Consider the following 20,964-nt stretch of genomic DNA (forward strand, 5'->3'; position numbering starts at 1 on the left):
CAGCTGCACTGGCACCGTTCTGTAACCCGTAGTGGTCTCCAAGTCCTCCAGATCGTCATTATGCATGCATTGGAGCAGATAAACACAAAGTTTAATCCATTCTTCACATTTTTGTTTTTGTGTTTTGGGATTTTAGAAAGACAAACTCTTTGTATAGCTCACTCACTACAGCAATATGTACACCTCATCATGCAGAGAAATCTAAAGCTTAGCCTAGTTACGGTCGCTAATATATATATGATAATACAATTGCTGTCCAGGGTTAAGCCAACATCTATACCCGATATACGTGTTGGAAAACAAATCAAACAAGTGTTAAAGGGTTGTTTGCCAGCATGAGCACCCCATCTCATATATATTATTCAATGACTCAGTCATTCTGACGTGCTTGTATTGTGCTCCTTCTTGTCTTTTTTAAGGCTACACAAACCGTAATGTTTTCTTTGTTTCTGATCTCAGCCTGGCATACTGTTTATGCCTTTATGCTTGTTAGAGTCGTGTATTAGCGTCTCGGAGGAAATCCATATAGAAAAGACTGGCAGCACAGAAATGATGACATAATGCATGAGAAAAGAAGGATGGACAAAAACATGTAAATCTAAATAGCGAGAGTTGGAAAAAAATGGAATTTAATCATGCTTTTCCTTGCATGAATATCCTGCATGTCTGCGAGTGTGAGAAAGACATTCAAGGAGGATGTGAGCATACAAATGTGTATTCCCACCATATGCAATAAATATGTATTCGTGTGGGCTCACAGATGCTAGCACATTCTCTGCCTCCATCTCTCATAGTCTCACTTGGGCTTTCTCCTTCCCGTGGGTGTTCCCAGATTTTAAAGGTGTACGTTTCAAGTCATTAGACTCTCACAGATTTTACTCAGATTCTACTCACACAGTGACAGAGAAGAGAGTGGCTTTTAGACAGAGAGGAAATGGAAAAGCCACTGGGAATTTTAAGTATTAGACAGGTAACAAGTCACACATTGACACACATCTGATTATCTGCTGCACCCATTACCATGAGAACCTGGTCTACCTCTTCATTTCTGTCCGTCTGTCACCTCTGGGCTTGAATAACCGCACCACTCCCCGTCCCTTTACATAATTGGATCCAACCATACCCCCAAATTTTACATAGTGGCCACACCGTGGAATTGCAACTTCCAGGTCCGTCATGTGATGCCATTGGGCCCAAATAGACTTCTTCCAGTAGACTTACAGTCTAGAGAGGCCACTGATCCGGCGAATATTCAATATTTGTCGGATCAGCCTGTGTCTCTTGTCCTAAGCTACTGCTCTTTAACTCTTACCAGAATGCTCTACGTCTATTTTAATTTACTAGTGCACTGCCCGTTCAAAACCTGCCTGTTCGGAAATCGGTCGATTGCTTTGCCTCCGGTATTGAACCGCTCATCCAATCAACTTGACACGCCACAATGCGCTTCCTTGGGTCTTGAACAATACACCTGCCATGACATAGTTGCATCCCTCAGCAAGGCTTGGGTGCAAAAGCTCACACGAACATCGACAGAGAGCGAGCTGTACCAGCATGCAGCAATTGTCAAGTTGATCGGATTAACGGTTGTTGAGAAAATCGAAAGACAGACAGACAGAGACTCCTTCCATTTTAGTTAGATGTCCATAACTCAAAGAGAAGTTACCCAGCATCTACCTGCTAATGGATCCCTGAGCAAATGCACTGCACTTTTGAGTTTGATAACTAATTCCACCTACGAGGGCAATGAGTTCTCTCATTTTTCTCTGTGAGCTCCTCCTGCTCTGAGGGAAAACTCCAGAGAAATGATGGGTACAGGGGCCAGAGGAGAAAGGTTTGCTGGGAAAGAAGTGATTTATTCCCAGGCATTTCCAGGGGAACATCATGAATAAATTCAGAGTTAGGTAAGCATTCATACATGTCTCTCTGATTGTTTCATCTTGTCCCCATGGTAAAAAAGAAAGAGGGGAGGGGTGTTACTGTTCACGCTATGTGCATGTTTTATTCTGAGCTTCTCAGGGAGATAATTCAGCTTGTATTTTACAGTAAGGAGGTTGATGCAGGGACTTTGCACCATCTTGGCAAAAAACTCCAGATACTTGAAATACACGCTCACAGTGAGAAACACACTGTGCACAGCATGAAACGGGGCACCAGTCCTGCCATATCTAAGATTTAAAAATTCCCTGTCAGAAACAAGCCACTACTGGGATTGGACATATGTGGGCCCTTTCCATCGTTAGCCATGACGCACACGGCCGCATGTTTGTTTGGAAAAAACGCCACATTTACAGTGCACAGGTAGACGCTACAGATGCTTTGTCACGGCCGTCGGTGTTTGATGCCGATGCATAAGTTCGTTCGTGTCCAGTGTTCACAACATTCAGTCACATTTTCATTGTAAAAACTTTCCTAAACCTAACTAAGTGGTTTTGTTGCCTAAACCTAAGCAAGTGTTTTTCTTTAATTCACAACATTATGCATGTGTTTATTGAGATGGAAACGAGGGGTCAGACAATAGGTCAGTATGTGATGAGAATGCGTTGGAAACATCCGATACAGACGCACACTTCCAGTCCTCTGCTGATGTACTTGATGTGATTATCCAACTAATGTAGTTGATTTGCTTTATTTTATTTGCTCTAGTGTTGCACTGTGTCCCAAAGTATAGTTTTTATTGTTCTTCTGGTTCCTTTTGTTTTTGTTGCAGGAGATCCTGTCTTCTCAGTTTCTTAGCTTTCTTAAGGCCTTGTTAGTAGTATTGGTTTTGTAGCTTCTATTAAGAAACTGTGTTTGCATTTCTTTTTGTTTTAGCTTCAAAGTCTGGGTCTTGATCACAGATCCTCTGTCCGTACGGACAAAAAATCCCTCTCCACTCTCTCGTTATCTCCCTCCCCTTTGCAGGTAACCAACTTAAGCATTGGAACCTGCTGAGGAATCATCTATATTGTACCATATATATATTCTCTATTTCAGTATGAATCATTTTCAATGTAATTATTTTCTGTGAAAATCCAATGTTATTGGTTATTTATGCTGGACTTGCTTACCCTAAAGATACTGATGCCTGGTTAGAATGGACTTAATTATGAACTCACCGACCTGCTTAACTGCACCTGTGTCAATTATCCAGTGCGTCCCTGATTGCAATTGCCTGGCAGCTGACAGCAGCCTCGGTTTATCTGTGAGCTGTTGTTTTTACATGCCCTGAAACCCATATATAAGCACTAAGCCCATTTACTAAAGCTTTTTTGTTTTTTTGCAAAATAGTGTGTCTTGGTATTTTTTGTTTTAGTTATGGCTAATTGATCACAAAGCTAATTACAAAACATTTCTGTTTTTTGGTCTCATGATTTGTCCTTGAATCCAAAGAGCAGCTGTTTTTTATATACCTGCATTCGTGAAGTAGCACTCCTCAGCCAATCTACTAGCAGTTGGTCTCTCTATAGGTCTTTTATAAATGGTGCCTTATTTGAAAATGCAAACAAATTTACTTTCCATTCCTATTTAAATCATCTAATTCAACTTATATTTTCAGAAAACAGGCACTTAGTTGGACAGTATGATGTGCATTCATGCCATAGACTGTATATTTATATAGATGGACGACGTGTCTCCACTTCCTCCCACTGTACAAAAGTGAAGCCAAAATATCCCGAATACCAGAGCTGCCATCTTGAGATTTTTACGTCATTTGGAGCCAGAGTCTGCACAGTAGAGCCGCAATATCTAGGTCCCGTCCACACACCTGCCACAGCCAATCATGGCTGCAGCATGCTAGGTGTACCATAATAAGCATAATATCTCTATAGCTACAATTATGATCAAATTGACACGTTCTATTACACAGACTTGTTGTTACATCTCCTCTCTCGTACAATTCCCGAGCCTCCGGCTGCGTTGCTACTTCACTCAGAGCATCATGACGTCACACCCCTTTTTATAGCATCAAATAACTAATTAAAACCAAAATTGTCAGAAAATTTAACACTTGAAGACGCATCAGCATGCTAAGAACTACCTAAAATGACATAAACCATCTTTGGGAAAAATGTATTTTGACGTGTGCTTTGATGTTTTAGTTTGGCCCATGTCCCATCCGCTAACATGTAGGGGGTGGGATTTATGACCTGTACTGCAGCCAGCCACCAGGGGGCGATCAAGATGTTTTGGCTTCACATTTTGGGAAGCTGTCATGTCGTCCATCTTTACATACAGTCTATGTTCATTAAAGGACAGCCCGCAGTGCTCTTCTTGTTAACTATGAACACCAGAACAACACTTGAGTCCATAGTAGGATCATCCTCAGGTCAATGTTAGTGTCCACACCGTCCTTGCTTTACAGTGAATGATCAAAAGAGCAGTTTTCTGCTTTTTCTACCCCAGTGTCAAATGTTGCAAAACTATACCCTTTTTTTCTTAAAGTTAAATCATTAAAAAGAAGTAAAAGTGAGGAAAAGAACATCAGAAAAGAGGACACTGAGAACGAGGATAAAAGGTACAAAGAGAACTGAACTGTGGGAAAAGTAGTAGGTCTTGAAGGCTGTTGCGAGACAAGCCCTGTGCTTATTGGAGAATTGATTAATGGAGGTAAAGCCAGAACATGGAAAAAGCAGAGGGTCCCCTGTGACTGTACTGCAGTACACAGCGGCGATAGAGACACTATTTGCTCGTACAATCATGAATGATTGTCAAGGAGAGGCTTCAGTATGACCGGAGCTGATTCCGTACACCGTGTTACTGGAGAGAAAATCAATACTAAATGTACAACTCAGTGAGTTTCATTACTGATTATCATGATCAATTTATGATTCTCGGAGCGCTCCGTCGCTCTGCCTTATCTGCCCTTAAGGATATCATGTTCCCATAAATGAGGAAAAATAAACTGCAAAACGTACATCTAATGTGATTTTTGCCAGCTTGCAGGTGGGTATGTGGGAGTAAAGCGCCTTGCTCCGAGTACAGGGATACACCGCTGTTCTCCAACACAGCCTCATTAGAGATGTTCATCACTGTGTGGGTTTCTGTATTCAAACGTCTCTCTCTGCCTCTGTATGTGTCAACTAAGATTCCCTGACAAGCTTTATCCAGTGAACAGAAATAAAAAAACAGTTTGTCTGAAGCTTGAAGTCAGCTAAACTCCACTCATTAAACTGCAGAAGCCCTGCGAAAGCTCTCGCTGCTATATTTGGTTTGTTAATGAAATGTGCCTCTTCTACTCTGGTGCCTCAGCATCTAATCTCATTAAAACCCCATACAGGTTTTGAATACAGATACAGCTCACTGTCTAGTGAGGTTTTTAATGCCTTAAAGTCTCAGTTAAACAGCAGTTAGAGCATCTTTAGCGATGACGTATTTCAGAGCGAAACAGGATAGAGCACTGAAGTCATGACGGCTCCTGCAACTGAATGCAAACTCTCATTTAGTTTTCTTTTATCAGTCCTTCTGAAAAATATGTTCCTGGAGTTTACTTTCCACTATACAGCACTTATTAGAAATTGAAACCTTTGTGATTTTAATAAAGTTAACTGCGACCCCTCGACTCGCTCATGGACTCGTCACTTCGTTTAGCCTGCAGAGGTCTAGGGCTTATCGGAAATGTGGTTCATTAAAAGGGGACATGTCATCACATTATGTGGGCTGTCTTGATCAGAAAACGTGATTCAACCATAGACTGTATAAAATATGGATGTAGTCTCCGTGAAGTCACCCATGGCAACGGCTATCGCCATCTTGGCAGTGACGACACAGCCAACCTCCAACTAATCCAAAAACGGGCAAAGAGGTGGAGCTTAGGCGGGGACTGGGTGACGCAGCAGAGTAGACAGCTAGCGACCTGGTACCCGGTCACTCAAAGCAGCCACACCCTCATTATGCCAAACTTTAAGCCTTGATATAATTTAAACTGGTGACTTATATAAAAATTCACTCCCCGTACAGTTTTCATGGATTGGAAAATTATCTATAGAGACCAAAAACGTTTTTTGTACCGGGCTGTAAACATGTTTATTCCTGCTGTAAAGTTGGTCATTTTAACATGGGGGTCTATGGGGATTGACTCACTTTTGGACCCAGCCTCAAGTGGCCATTTGAAGAACTGCAGTTTTTTTTGGCACTTCCGTGTTGGCTTCATTTCTCGGCACCAGAGGATGCCGCTTGGATCCATTCAGATTCCGGACATTGATTTTTGTCGTTTTTGTTGACGGTAATTACAAGTTATCATTTTTCACATAAGAGTCTGTATCTTGTTTAAGGGAAAAAATAATCCAAACCTGATTGAGACCTGTCAACAATAGCTTTTGGACCAAAGTTGTTCCATTTCTGATCACCAAAGATAGGTATCAATACATATTCATCCGCAGGGATTGCAGAATCATTTGGAGTCTGTGCTTTGCAATCAGTGATGTGGCAATATAGCTAGGTATCGACTGTTTAAATTGTTCCAGAAAAAACAGATTGCATAGTTCTTCAAATTAACACGGGATGCAACACACCAGCGACTGAACTGCATAAACCAAATCCCTGGAAAATTCGACACGTTTGCCCCTCGGATTTTCTCCAGTTCCTAAATCTTCGTCGGTTAGCCTCTGGAACAAATTCAGGACTGCTGCTTGTACCTTAGGAAAGTCTTTACAGTCTTCAGTTGTTAAAGCTGCATATGCCTCTTGGGCTTTACCAGTAAAAACACACTGTAGCATTAAAATCAATAACATCAAATTATCAACAATGTCAAGTCAAGCAGCAGAAGGTGTACCAGCAGCTGTAGTCTGGTCAATCAACTCACTAACCGACATTTTACCTTCTTTTACCAGGTCAAATTTACATTGCTCTTTCCATTTTTCTTGTTCCATTTTGTTTCCGCACTTCCTGCTTTTTTTTTTGTTTCATTACTTCAACTTTTAATTCTCTCTGCTGTATGGTTATTTCATGCTGCATCTGCATCATCAATAGCTCTTTTTGCTGCTCAAATGTTAGATTTGCCATTGAAGACAGACACACAATTGCTTAGATTTTCCCACTTACTATAACCCCCTTCTTCCATCAAATTAGCTTTCAGAATGCTCTTCGTTTTCTTCAGACAATTTTCCCCAATTTTGATGTTAAAACGGTCAGCAATCTTCAACTACTGTTCTTTACTACACCGTTCCAACAATAATTCAGAGGGTTCCTGAATTAAACAATCCTCAAAAAAGTCATGATACCCTTGTTCAGAATTCACCAAACTATAGATACACTTGATCCCACCAAAAGTGCTTGTACGCAAAACCGAACTAATCCCATGTGGCACAAAACGCACTGGAGTCTCTCCTCCCTGAACTAACTAACACACCGATCTAACTGACTTAAGTACGCTCGACCCTATAGTCTTCGTGCGGTTACCGGTGAGGGGTATTTATTCACTGTAAACCAGCGGGACTGGAAAACACCTGCTATGCAGCCACCTCCAGAAGCCCACGGACGTGATCCCGAACATGTAGCTCTACTCACTTTCACCGCCACATTAAACAACCAAATCTGCAACAAGCTTTCTAGTAGAACTCATTGCTAAGCCTAGCAGGAGAAACTCCTGTTAAAACAAAGCCACAAGCAATTGACCCAAAAACCAGCGGGTCAACAAAGGGACTAGACCAAAGCTCTGATTTATTTTACAAAATGTAAACAATGGCAATATAAAGTATGTAAATCTGTAACATCAGTAGTGTTTTGCATGTTTGAATGAGCATACAGTGAAGCATAATGAAAAGGAGAACCAGGAGCCACACCACAAACCCTACACCCAGGGAGAAAGAAAGAAACTGACTGAATCCACCAGCTTATATAGCTGAGGAGCAGCAGCACCAGGTGCTAATCAGTGATGCACTTCCTCCTTGTTTCCCTCCTTAAAGGGACAGACGGCCCAAACAAGAAATCAAGAGGGCAGAGGTTAGCCTTCAACCTGAATCACATTTAATTGGGTACATTTATGCCACTGCCCCCAAGTTCAAGATGAGTTATCAAAAATATGTTTACGTTTAACTGGAAAAGAGAGGGATTTTAATATAAAAATACTTCTAAATTATTTGTTTACACATATTTAGCATGCAACACGAAACAAATTAACACAGGGACACGGGGTTAACTTGAAAAATGTATTTTTCATTTCTCTGTCTTTAAATAGTTCAAGGGATCCTTTCAGCAATCACTCCTCCTGTTATACGTTGTATAATATATAAGCCACGTATACAAATAATTTAGCTACAATCTGCTGGCAGAATCCATCACACACTTGGGATGTTATGCAAATTACATGCTTTAAATGGTTAGTTGAGCTTTTAAGGGATAGAACTTCTTTCAGCTTCAGCTTTCAAAAGAAGTCTCACTTTTAATACGCAGCATATAGATGGATGTCGACACAGAAGGAACATCTGAAGCCGACATCCATCCATCCATCCAGTGGACACAGATATGGGCTGCTCGAGCAGAAAACAGATGGCTGGAAGTTATGAAGAAGATCATTATATTCGCTGTGGCTTATTATGACCTCGGTGTGTAAAAAAGAGCTGGCGCTGAGATTGTCTGCGCTCCAGCGTGCTCTCGCAGCGGCGGATAACCAGTACACTCAGGGGGATTCTTGCATTGACAGATTTCTTTTAGAGCGAGTCCATATCTTGCTCATATTCCCAAGTGTGTGCATGTATGTTGATTACTTGGGGAGTGTAGAGGGGATGAATGCGTACTTGTGCTGGTTGTTTATCCCACAAATCTCTCAAGACTGTGTATATGTGGCGCACATACAGTGAATATACCGTATGTGCAGAAATGATACTTGTTTTTTTTTACTTTCCTCAGCAACATTTCATCTGAACAATGGTGGATTTTCATTGGATAAGGACATATCGGTGTGACATCAACAGCCTCACTCAATATCTCTCATTACAGGTAATCTCACAGCCCCAAGGCAGCGACAACAGAAAAATCATTTAAAATTTTACAGTTCATATTGCAGGTTACAGATTGATTAATTAGAGATGGAATTTGTTCTGGATGAGCTCCATCAGTCATGTGTGTAAATGTGTGTGTGTGTGTGTGTGTGTGTGTGTGTGCTGCTCGGAGGTAGATGGCTGCGTCTGAAGCCTTAATGGCTCACGTGCTGAGCTGCTGAGTGGTCTGCTGTGCGGTAGGACAGACACATACCTAAGTATGCATTCAAATGCCAGTTTTAATGCCCCGTTCATGCTGATGGAGACTGAAATAGGCAGCAGGAAAGGCTTCCAGGTGCCCCTGGAAAAAAAGCATTATCTCCAAGTGAGGTAAATGCCTTCTCGTCTGAAGATCAACCATTTAAGGCGCCGTTTTACAGCACATATTAGGACATATATTTGAGGAAACCTATTGAATTCAGTTCTTTTAGATGTACAGTAATATCACCTATATTGCCTCTGTGTTTATGGTTATATACAGTACACGGTAAATGCCCCAACCAAGAATCAATACGCAGCAATTGCTTATTGTTCCGCAGAGACCAATATTGAAAATAGCTTCTGTCCGTCAACTTTGATAATCCTGCACAGTTAGTTACTACTCTTTACAATCCAGTGGAAAATCAGGTTGCATAACCAATGGAGCTGCAGAGCAACTCATGAACCCCCCTCCAAAAAAAAAAAATCAATGATGCCAAATGATGAAGAATGAATGCAGACACAATTCAGGCCTCTTTCTCCTTTTTTTTTTTGCTTGTACCGATATTGCTGAACTGACAAATTTGTTCCTTGTACCTATTATTGCATCCTCATTATTCTCCTCTCATTAATGATCTCGTCTCTCCTCTCTTTTGTCTTTGTTCTAGCCTCTGTATGCGACTTAATATGATGTTGGCTTAAGCTTTGTGTCATCGTGTTTTTCTGTCTAAAGCAAAAACTGTACTTCCAGTATGTCATATTGCTTTGCTTTTCTGTCTGTTCTGTCTCTTTAATTTGTGATAGAGAAGGAAATCTGCCCTCGCGGCTTCTTGTGATATATATTCTTTCCTGGGGTATAACCCCCATTTAATATGAATAAGGTTACGTAACAGATCTATTCTAGAGGATAACGTGTCCATTATTAATACTTTTCCTCAAAGGTCAACTCTTTGGTTCAACCTGCAAGAACTATGTAATGCAACTGCATTGCTCCATTAATAATAATTCTTAGTTTAACTCTAATTGTTTCATAAGAAACTATTAAGATGTTTACTCAAATGCGCTGTAGCTGGAAATAAAATCTCCGTTCCTAAAAAGCTGACATATAACAAATACTGCCAATTAACAGAAGCAGTTATCATAAAAAAGTGTGTAAAAAAAAAGCTACAACCAACAAGACAGTTAGACAAGTTCAGTATCAGATAAATGTCTCAGCTGCAACATGTGTGTATGATAGTCAACATATTTACAATAAAGAGACACCAAAAGGCAGTAATGCCCAAGTTAGAGTTGCAATGATCATTGAATTCAGACACAAGACTGAAAACGAAGCTAGTGTCATACACGGCGAAGATGTTCAGATTGTGGAGTCGTATAAATATCTTGGAACTGTGTAGGATCGTAAACTTAAGTTTCATATCAATACAGAGTCTATCGTCAAACGAGGTCAACAGAGAATCTGTTTGTTGAGGAAGCTGAACTCTTTTAATGTCAGTGAGAGGATCTTAACTAACTTTTATTGTTCTTTTATCGAAAGTCTTCTAATCTTTTCTTTTATTTGTTGGTTCAGTGGCTTAACCATTAAGGACAAAAACAGCCTGTATATCATTGTTAAGGTTTGCTCCAAGATTACTGGAGTCAAACAAAGAGACTTGTGTTCCCTCTGGGAGAATCAGGTGGTAAAGAGGGCTAAGAATATTACCAGCCAACCTCTTTATGCTCCGTCTCCTGAGTTCTCATTGATGCCTTCAGATCGCCGTTATCAGGCACCTCTGAGGAGAACTAACCGTTACTCCAACTCTTTTTATTCCTTCTGCTATCCGGTTATTAAACTCAGACAGTAGTCATTTCAGGTGAGACTTTTATTGACAGTTCCCTTACATGATAAATCATGTAACAATGTCTATTTATTATCTATTTGTTTTCTCTTTTTATCTATTTTATTGCTATTTATTATATCTTATTAACTTATCTGCTGTCCTTTACCGACCTCTGTTTGTCAGTTTTACTGATCTGTGATTGACATTACATTTTGGATGATTGTCTGGATGTTATCTGTGTCTGTTTGTGATGGGGTAAGCTGTGAATTGAATTGCCCTTTTTGGGATCAATAAAGTTGTGAATGTGAATCTGAATCAACAATAAAAAAGCTGCTAAATTGCTTTTAATAAAGGACCATATTTAATGGTGAAGAAGAGGAAGACTGCATTCAAGTCACTGATAAACATAATTAACACTAATAATAATAATTATTATTATTATAAATTGCATTTATATAGCACCTTTCAAGAAGCCCAAGGACACTTTCTATGGAGGTAGACATAAACACAAGTATAGAAAAGCAAAGATAGCCAATAGCTGACAATTATTAGTGTGACAATAGATGAATAGCACTAAAGACCTCAGAAATTACCAGCGAAGTGAATCAGTATCTCTGTGAAAACGACTATACATTGTAAACTTCACAAAGCTGCTATTTGTGTGGGGTGAACAGTTCCATAACCTGGAATAAGCAGAACAAAAGCTGCAGCCTTGAGCAATGGAAAAAAGTAATATAGTGTAATAACTTATATTTCCACTTTTTCCACAATCATAATGGGTTTACATTCAAAGAAAGCCAAAGGATGCCTTCAAGCTGTTGGAGGAAACAATCATACGGGAGTTATTCAGTCCGATCACTCCAGTGTTGAAATATATGAGGCTACACACCGTATATACTGTATATAGAACACCGTTTCTCTCATGATGTTACCGTACTCCAAGATGATCATGTGTTTCAAATTTCAGAGTTGTTTCACGCCCAAAGTCAAGAGTCAATCATCACATCTAAACACGCCACAATCAAAGAGTAGCATTGGTGGAAATAGAAGTATTTTCCTTCATCGAAGAATTGGAGACAATTTCACTTTATGCAGTTCAAGATTTGTAAGCTCCTCTGATGCACAATGATTAGTACTTAAAATTAAAGTTAAGACTATACTATAAAGATTTAAATATGATTATTAGACAAACTTATGTGAGATTCAAGACAATAAAATGTGGTTAATTAATTCTTTCATTCTTGACCTTGGACCAGTATTTGACAAGACAATCTCACCTCTGCTGAGGAAGACTGTGTGATGTGACAGGTCCAGAAAAGCTACAAAATTGACCTTTTGGTGAGATTTTTGTTTGTTGTTTTGAAGGTGAAAAATTGACTTTCAGTCTCTTAAACTTTTAGGGTCGTGTCTAGAAGGTAACCCGTAATTTGGAGAACTCTCGCAAGATGGTTATGGTTAGGATAGGTCGTCAGGCATCGAGTCTCACAAGAGTTTTTGCACGTTTTTGTAATTTTCGTATTACCTACTAGACACAAAGCTCTTAAACCCCTTAGCAAATACCTTAACAACCTCGTCTTCCTGTTTTACTGATGTTAAAATCTACTTATTCCACTCTGTGGGACAGTATTTCACATATATTGTGTATCATCTTGTTGCAGCTCTTCACTGAACGTGATGTTTATACGTTGTGAAATATTCAAACCCAAGGATCCATGTTTCTTTTATGCACGCACCATTTCATCAAATGGAGATATTCAAGATGTCTTGTGCATTTATACACATTTCCCCTAAATTCAGGCTGACATATTGGGCATCCTTGGAAACTTTGGATCTCAACTAGAATTTTATTTATTATTATATGATTTCTAATCTTGTAGATTTCATCAATATCTAGTTGCAGAGCAGGAGTTTGTAGCCTGATAACTGACCCGCCTGAGGGCTGCTGCTTGTTAATGAAGCTTCAAAACAGCTACTAAATGGACCTTGTGTTGATGTCCACTTGTGTTGTTTTCCATGTTTCCATGCTTTTCTGTCACATTCACCTTTTTGTAAAGTGGTTACAAGAGACACTGTTGCCCTTGAGATCATTATAAGCACATTGCAAGTAATGTATGAAGCCACGGACCCCCAACAGTGTTAACCTGTTGACAGTTAATTTACACGCAGCAGAGAGAGAGGGATTGTGTCTTACACACAGTGTAATTATGGATTTGTTTTCTTCACGCTTTCCCATGAGACGTTTGTGCATGTCCAGCGCTGGTCGACCATCTGCAGCTACTGAAGGGTTTCATTTTGTTCAAGGACACTTTGGTGCACACAGAAAAATGGAAATGACACCTTTCACAAAGTCTCCCTTCTTGTCTTTGTGTTATGAGCTTATGTGAATGTTTGCATTGTGTGTGCGCGCTACCGTCAGCGGTGCTTCATTACAATGAACTTGAAAAAGGTTTCTGTGATTGGTCGTTCTCTCTTCCTGGATCTCAATTTTCTGAATCCAATTTGTGCCTCCGCTGCGAGCCCAATGACAGTCTCTCACCGCCGCCGTCTCTCTTGTCTGTATTTTACAGCTGCTCTTGTCAGTAAATGGATATAATGACTTCGGCATGACTGAATGAATCAAGTTGCACCGCTGTCGCTCTAAATCATTTCAATTACACTCAGAGGTCAGCGAATATAAACAAGTCAGGGTCACACCCTACTGCATCTCGTGTTTATAAAAATGCATTACAGCGCTGCGCACCTAGCGCATACATCATGTAAAAAGGTTTTTTGAAAAGTACTTATGACCTGCCATCTGGGCTGACAAATGTGTGTCTATATTGCAGAGATAAGCAATCTCCGTTTTCACATTTTTCTCATATGTATGTGTATATGTTTGCGAATACATATATTATTGAACAGTGATTCTCCACTGGAGTTCTTCTGCAGTTGCCAGGGGGTACGGTATGATTGTAGGGTGTTTAAAGACTGTAGAACTCAGTAGTTTGAAAAACTAGAAATGATGAATATACAGTATGTTGCACTATCATAGACTGTATATAAGAAGTGGACGTAGTCACCGTGACGTCACCCATTGGTTTGTGGACTACCGTTTTGAAGCCTCGAGTTCTGCATTTTGGCTGTCGCCATCTTGGTTCTTTGCAACCAGAAGTGTCACAAGAGGGTGGAGCTAAGTACAACCGAACACTGAATAAGACATTTTAAGGCAACTAAAAAGGTTATAATAAATAAAAAGGTTATAAGATAACCAAAACATTAATTTTATTAATTCAAAATCATAATGTTTTTTCAGGAAAAGCCATACGTTTATTCGGCACCTTTCTAAAAGCTCTGTGGGTGTATTTAAAAAAAAAAAAAAATGTCTACATAAATGTTATCAATAAGACCTTTAAAATCAATTCAAATGTAATTTGTTAAAAAAAAAAAAAAAAAGAAGAAGAAGGAAAAAAGTAGGAATCACTATTATGGAAGTCAGATTATTTCTCTAAGGTGTTGTATTATTTGTGAAGAGTGCAACATAACAACAAAGAAATATAATAGACACTTTAGATATCACGATTCATCACCATCACATCAAGGCTAAAGATGAGAAAATGACAAAGGGCCGTACTTCAGTGACACATGAGGGTCATTCTCTGTCTCTGGGAAAGCAGAACGAGGCATTTACGGTACATCAACAGCATATATAAAGTGTATGAATTGTCAGGACACCATTCTGAGGAGAAGAATGACAACTATTAATCTGTGTGTAGTGACCGGTCTATCTGTGGACAAATAGGACTTAAATTCAATTCTTACGGTAGTCTTTGTTTTACTGATTTATGGATACTTGCACTTTGCTTCTCAGTCAAGTCCACGTTTTTTCAGATCTTTCTCTTAGGTATTATACGTTTGACCAAACTCTGACTCTATCTTTTTCTCTTGCTCTTTATCTTTTTCTTATTCTTTCTCAAAGCCAGCCTTTGAGACTTAATAAATCCCATTCAAGGGTGACATCAGCAGAGACTGGCAAAAACTTTACTCTAACTGTTCAAAGAGGGAGTCCGTGGCACTTCTGTAAAGACCCACATGCCAAAATTTTGCACGTTTTCATCATTTATAAATGAGATAGGTTATTCAAATGGTGCACCCTGACGTGCTCCTCTTTGCTAATCTGATTTTAAAGCTATCTTTGGTTCAATAATGACTCAGCAGCATAAGCTTGAGACAGACTCAGTAGAAATGAGACATTACTGAAACATCAAATAAAAGCTTAAAAAACTAATCAGCTCATGCTGGCATATGGGAAAACCTTTTTATCGTCCTCATTACTCACACGCTGTGTGTTTTGAATGCGCACACCGTGATGGGCTGCATCTGATGACGGTGGTATAATCTCTCAGGTGTGTCACTGCAACAAGAGCAGCCAAATAAAGGTTAGTGGGCTTAACAAGACTTTAAAGTCATTAGTTTTTGTTTGGAAATCAGTACATATATTTTTGGTGGTTTGACGTGTAGCCTACTTGATTATCCAAAATAACACATTTAAATTAGATTTACTTTTCTGCATGACAGTGTCCCGCACATTATAGTGAGTCAGCATAATTAGACACTTAGTGTCGTGATTTGAATCACAGAATAGAGTGCTCCAGGGATGACGTATTTTTATAGGCCAACCAGGAAGTTAGCATCGCCCTGCTTCCCTCGACAAAAAGCAGATGGGATGTTTCCATTGGGTTTCGGATTATTGCAGGAAAAAAAGCTCCGTGGTAAACACACGTTTATGATACTTACATGTTTTGTTCAGCAAGATAATCTCCACCACTTTTATGATTTTTAAAGTGTAAATGCAATCGCCAGAAGTAAAATGCTAACGTTAGGCTATAAACAAACTACACTACGGTCGCATGAACGTGAGTATAAACACAACGAGGCTATAAAGGAAGGACGAGTCGGGGTATTGATGTTCAGTAGTCTCATTTAGCCACTTGTTAGGAACAGCCTTATTTAAGACACATAAAGGCTTTAATATTCACAAATGTATTCATGTATTTTATGTTGTAGAACAAAACATTAAAATCTCTTACGCTTTTGTTAACCGCAGACCTTATTTCAGGCATTTAACTAAAAACCCATTGACTTCCAGACGAGGGAACCAGAAGTGCTGAAATGCTAACTCATTTCCGGGTTTTAGGACTCATTCCTGTAGCACTCTATAAATGTCCTAAAATTATGGGCGTGTCCTCTACAATATTTTTTTTCTCGCCTCTGAAATGCCCTGCACATTCGCACATCATGTTGGTAGGTCATTCTGAGCGGTAGCAGTATGAGCTACTCACTCATATGCACAGTAGTTGCAGTATCATTATACTTTATATGTCCTTCAAGTTTCAATTTGGCGTTAAATCTCATCCATTTACAAGACTCCCATGTTATAGCTCCCTCACAGATGAGCGCTCCCATTCTGAAACTGAACACCAAACAGCAGCCAGTCAAAGGAGGAAGGAAGAGGAGATGGAGAATGTCTCTCTAGCTGATAATTGATGGAGCCCATAATAGGCTGGGCCCGCGGGAGCAGTTTCAAACAATCACGGTCTTTTCAATCTGTCTCAGATTGTGTGATTAGAGAGCGATCTACCGCAAGCATCATCCAAAAAATCACATTTTTGGAACCGTCACAGAGATTCCTCCATCTGTTTGCTGGAGACCCTCCTTAACGCTGCTAGACAGGCGTCAGATTGGCCTCCCGCCTGATCCTCGGTGGGCCCGCTTTTAGGGAGGGTGTGTGTGTTTATAGTATACGTATGAGACAGAGAGAGGAGACAAACATAGAAAGTATGGGATGTCTTGCCAGCTTTAGGCTAATACAAGTAATCCTCCATATATCATATGCTTTAATCACAAGGATAACCAACGTTTTGCCTCAGTTGGAGTCACTCGAAATGAGAAATGCCATATGACACAAACACAATGCCCACACTTGTGCAACTAATCACTTTAAGAAGTCACAAGATACTTGGAGGAAGTGCCGAGGCAGGTGCGTGGAGAGATTTTTGTTGAAGGATGTCCAACTTCAGCAAATAGACACATGCTGGGTCTGAAGGTGTCATGATCTGATGTATTAAAAAAGTCTTCACACACGTTCTATTATGCTAAAATGAGATTAAGAGGAAAAAGCGAAAAGGGAAAGTGTGGAGGCGACCTCAGAATACAGATTATCGAAAAAGTCAGAGCTAGTTGGGACAACATCAGTATACGCAGATTAACAGTCAACACGGATCTCAACAATCATTTTTACCATAGACTGCATATAAAGATGGACGACGCCTCTCCACTTCCTCCTACTGTACATAAGTGAAGCCAAAATAGCCCGAATACGGTAGTTGTCATCTTGAAATTTTGACGTCATTTGGAGCCAGAGTCTACGCAGAAGTGATCGGGTTGTGGAGCTGTGGTATCGAGGTCACCCGCCCGAACCGATCACGAGCCGAGCCCGGCCGTAGCTTGTCAACGAGAGAGACTAGCAGCTGCCAGTCATGACCCCCCGGCATCAAATAACTAATTAAAACCAAACTTATCAGAAAAATAAGTGATAAGAACTATCTAAAATGACAGAAACTAACTTTGGGAAAAATTTTACATGTACTTTGACTTTTTAATTTAGCCCATGTCCCATCCGCTAACATGGAGGGGAGAGATTTATGACCTATACTGCAGCCAGCCACCAGGGGGCGATCAAGATGCTTTGCTTCAATTGCTGTCATGTCGTCCATCTTTATATACAGTCTATGATTTTGACACATAAAGTCTCTGTGAGACTATAGGCACAGATGTTAACATGTTAACAAAGGGGACCATCAAAGCTGCTAGAGGTGCAAGACTGTCCATCCAGTCGTTGTCAGTCTGGACCAAAGTGGTAGACCGACATTGCCATCCCTAAAAAAGCAAACATTAGTGGAAAGATCTATATACATTTGTGTACATTTTTTTCTCTCCTGTCGCATTAATCATGTTTTGACCCTGTGGAGAATTCCCCTATAGGTTGAGAACCACTGGTCAAAGATAGACATCATAAATGAAACATCAACACCAGGCATCATTCATATTGGACCTTTCAAGGGGTCCTAAGATCAATCACGAGATGATCTGTGACTCAGAGGTGGAGCGGGTCGTCTACTAATTGGAAGATCGGTGGATCGATAGCCGGCTCCTATGGCACGCATGTCGAAATGTCCTTGGGCAAGATACTGAACCCGAAGGCTTGGTGTGTGAATCAGTTGTCATAATGAGCATATAGATTAGATCCTGATGGGCAGGTTGGCAGACTCCGCCATCAGTGTATGAATGTGTGAATGCTGACATGTAGTGGAAAGCACTTTGAGTGGTCAGAAGACTAGAAAGGCGCTATATGAATGCAAGTCCATTTACCATTAAAAGGATAAAGATTTCTGTTCCCACTGCGAGTTTTCCAGAATTTTCTTGTGATACTGTGTTACTTCTTAAAATCTAAAAAGTCCTTCAAATGAAACACTGTGAGAAACAAAAATCACTAGGATTACAAAGCAGAAGGATTGGGAATCTGTGCCCTATACACAGTTCATTAAAAAGGTCCTCTGCTGAGTCAATTCAGTAAACATGTTTAGTGAATGCTGTCATGTAAAAGCCCACAGGCCAATGCAGATGTGATTAAGTGGATCCATGTGACTGATGCGCAATAATGTTCATTAGTAATTTACTTTGTCAATCATCTCTCACCAGCTCCTTTAGGAGCACCAGTAAAAAGAGGGAATGACTTGGTTTGTAATGACCTCAGAGTCTGTCCTATTTTAAGTAGAGGAGATACAGAAAACTGTTCATAAGGGCACAGAGAGCAGACCATTCCTTCACAGGAGATTCAGTAGTTTCACTAGAAAAGTGCAGCTAAAGGGGTAAATTATTCTTTTAAATAATCCAATAACCTGTTGAGTGTGATCAACTGTATTTCCTGGAGGGTAATCCTTTAAAATCCTTAACCCCTCAGTGCAGGAGAAAAGCAGTAACCAGTATTCATTTCTTTAATTTACCTCTTTGGGAATCAAACTCTAAAACACTCAATTCACTTGAGTTCATTTTCATTTTTTTAATAATTACTTTGAAGAGTTTCTACAATCGATCACACCACATGAAGTTAAGTGTAACACTGCTCTCTGCTGGTAGAAAGGTTCAACTGCAGGAACAGTAACTTCAGTTCAACACTGTACCTGGTTTTGCTAAAACTCTTCAGTTCCCTTGAGTTGTGACTAAAGGAAATTAGTGAATGCCACGGTGGTGTCGTTATAATCTTGTCAACTGTCTTTACATGTGTTGTCATCTGTAGAATAAAACAATAAAATAGTGCAGTAACCTTATAATTACTACAGAAGCGGAGAAAGAAGTTACATTGAACAACTCCCATAATTATTATTCTCATGTTTCACTACAGCTGTAGCAGATAGTGTAACAAGTGGAAAGCTGGATGGCCCAGGTGGCAAATATTAAGATTTTTAAAAAAAAAGGATGAAATGGAAATGTAGCAGATAAAAGTAGATACAATTTCTATAAACTATTTGTCCCTCCCTCATATATGGTTACTCCTTTGAGACCACCGAGATGGTCAATTAAGATTCAATCATGACATTTTATTACAGTTGGCAATCATTTCCATATAATATAGAAACTTGTGGACTTCACCGTACAGTGAATAATTGACTTTCTGAAGAACATATTTAAACCTTCCCATGCCTGAAACAATTATGTTCCCACTAATTATGTCCTTCCACACTTCTCATGATGTAAGGTTTCAGTCAGGCTTCTGAGGTACAAATGCCTCCGGCTTATATAATATAAACCAATTCTTTAGTTTGCTAGGAGAGCAGGAATAAAATATTCTGTGCAGGGTTTTTCTTGCCTATTCAGATCTTCCCTCTGTAATAGTTTTTCCAATTACATGCAAGATGGTCACTGCTTTTGCTTCTATAACCAAGTGCTGCAGGGTCTCAAAAGTAAGGGTGTGCATTACTGAAAATTATTAAAAAACCTATAAATGCATATCATAAATGCTGTATATACTAATTGCATGACAACTCCCTCAGTCAAATATAAATTTCTTAAATATAAATCAAATCTGCAACCACATTTCAAAAATTGGCCCAGGTCACATGTGAATTGCATCTGCTTATACTGCAGTGTCCCCACTCCATACTGCAAGATTTGATTCATATTCGTTACCATTAGAATGCATATCACTGTAATGAATTCACTGAAGTGCAATTTTCAGCCATGAGGAATTATAAAAAGAAAAAAGTCATTACACTTTCTATAAACATTTATTTATCTTTATTGGCCAGAGACAACGAGCTCAGACAAGGACTCCAAATTGTTTCAGAACGTCTGTGTATTTTGCAATCTTGCTCTCAACGTTCTTTTCGGCCAGCTTCGTCAGCTTGATCAGTGTCTTTTTCTTGCCGTAGCGGAGCTTCGCCTTCTCCTTTCTCTTCACCTCCAGGGTGGCTGTGATAGCCTGGTACTTCCAGCCGACCTCATGTGCGAGCCGCCCAAGGAGGGCGAACTGAGAGAAAAGAAATATCAAAGTCAACATGTTTCACGGTACATCACTCGCAAGTCTAAAGTTACTACAGCAGATTTTTCCTAAAAGTGTAGGGAATAAATATTCCCACTAAAAAAAACAGTGTTCTTTTGATATTGCATTTTAAATGTTAATGATTAAAGCTTCAATTTAAGGCACAACTTTAGACTCAACTCAGGAATCAGATCCGAAAGTTTGTCTCATCAATAGATGATCAGCTTCGGGATAAATTTTTCTTCATCGTCAAGAACTGTTGTGGCAGGTAAACTGAAGCATTAATTTGAGCTTGTCCACATTGCAAATTCTAAAGCCAAGTAAGCTCTACAATTTAAGTCAAGAGTGTCACCCTTAAAATCTAATTTAGTTAGCTCTTAATCAAATATTTGAGACTCACCTTGCGAGTGGG

The 20,964-nt window shown here is 39.7% G+C and overlaps 1 protein-coding gene and 1 non-coding gene across 2 annotated transcripts in view; both read right to left on the reverse strand.

The window, feature by feature from the left end:
- Nucleotides 1-20,289: 20,289 nt before the first annotated feature.
- Nucleotides 20,290-20,964, reverse strand: part of rpl13a (ribosomal protein L13a) — a 3,325-nt gene continuing 2,650 nt past the window's right edge. Inside the window, exons 6-7 of the mRNA XM_037747131.1 lie at nt 20,953-20,964; nt 20,290-20,540 (exon numbers count right to left, since the gene is read on the reverse strand). The exon at nt 20,953-20,964 is cut by the window's right edge and continues 48 nt beyond it. Of these exons, the coding sequence (XP_037603059.1) occupies nt 20,331-20,540; nt 20,953-20,964 (222 nt within the window). The 3' untranslated portion in view covers nt 20,290-20,330. The remainder of the gene's footprint in view (nt 20,541-20,952) is intronic.
- On the reverse strand, nt 20,730-20,804 carry LOC119475089. Its single transcript, XR_005203723.1, has one exon. It is a non-coding gene; the product is annotated as a small nucleolar RNA SNORD50 (small nucleolar RNA).

Source organism: Sebastes umbrosus, chromosome 16 (genome assembly GCF_015220745.1).
Source record: "Sebastes umbrosus isolate fSebUmb1 chromosome 16, fSebUmb1.pri, whole genome shotgun sequence".
In the NCBI taxonomy this organism is placed as follows: domain Eukaryota; kingdom Metazoa; phylum Chordata; class Actinopteri; order Perciformes; family Sebastidae; genus Sebastes; species Sebastes umbrosus.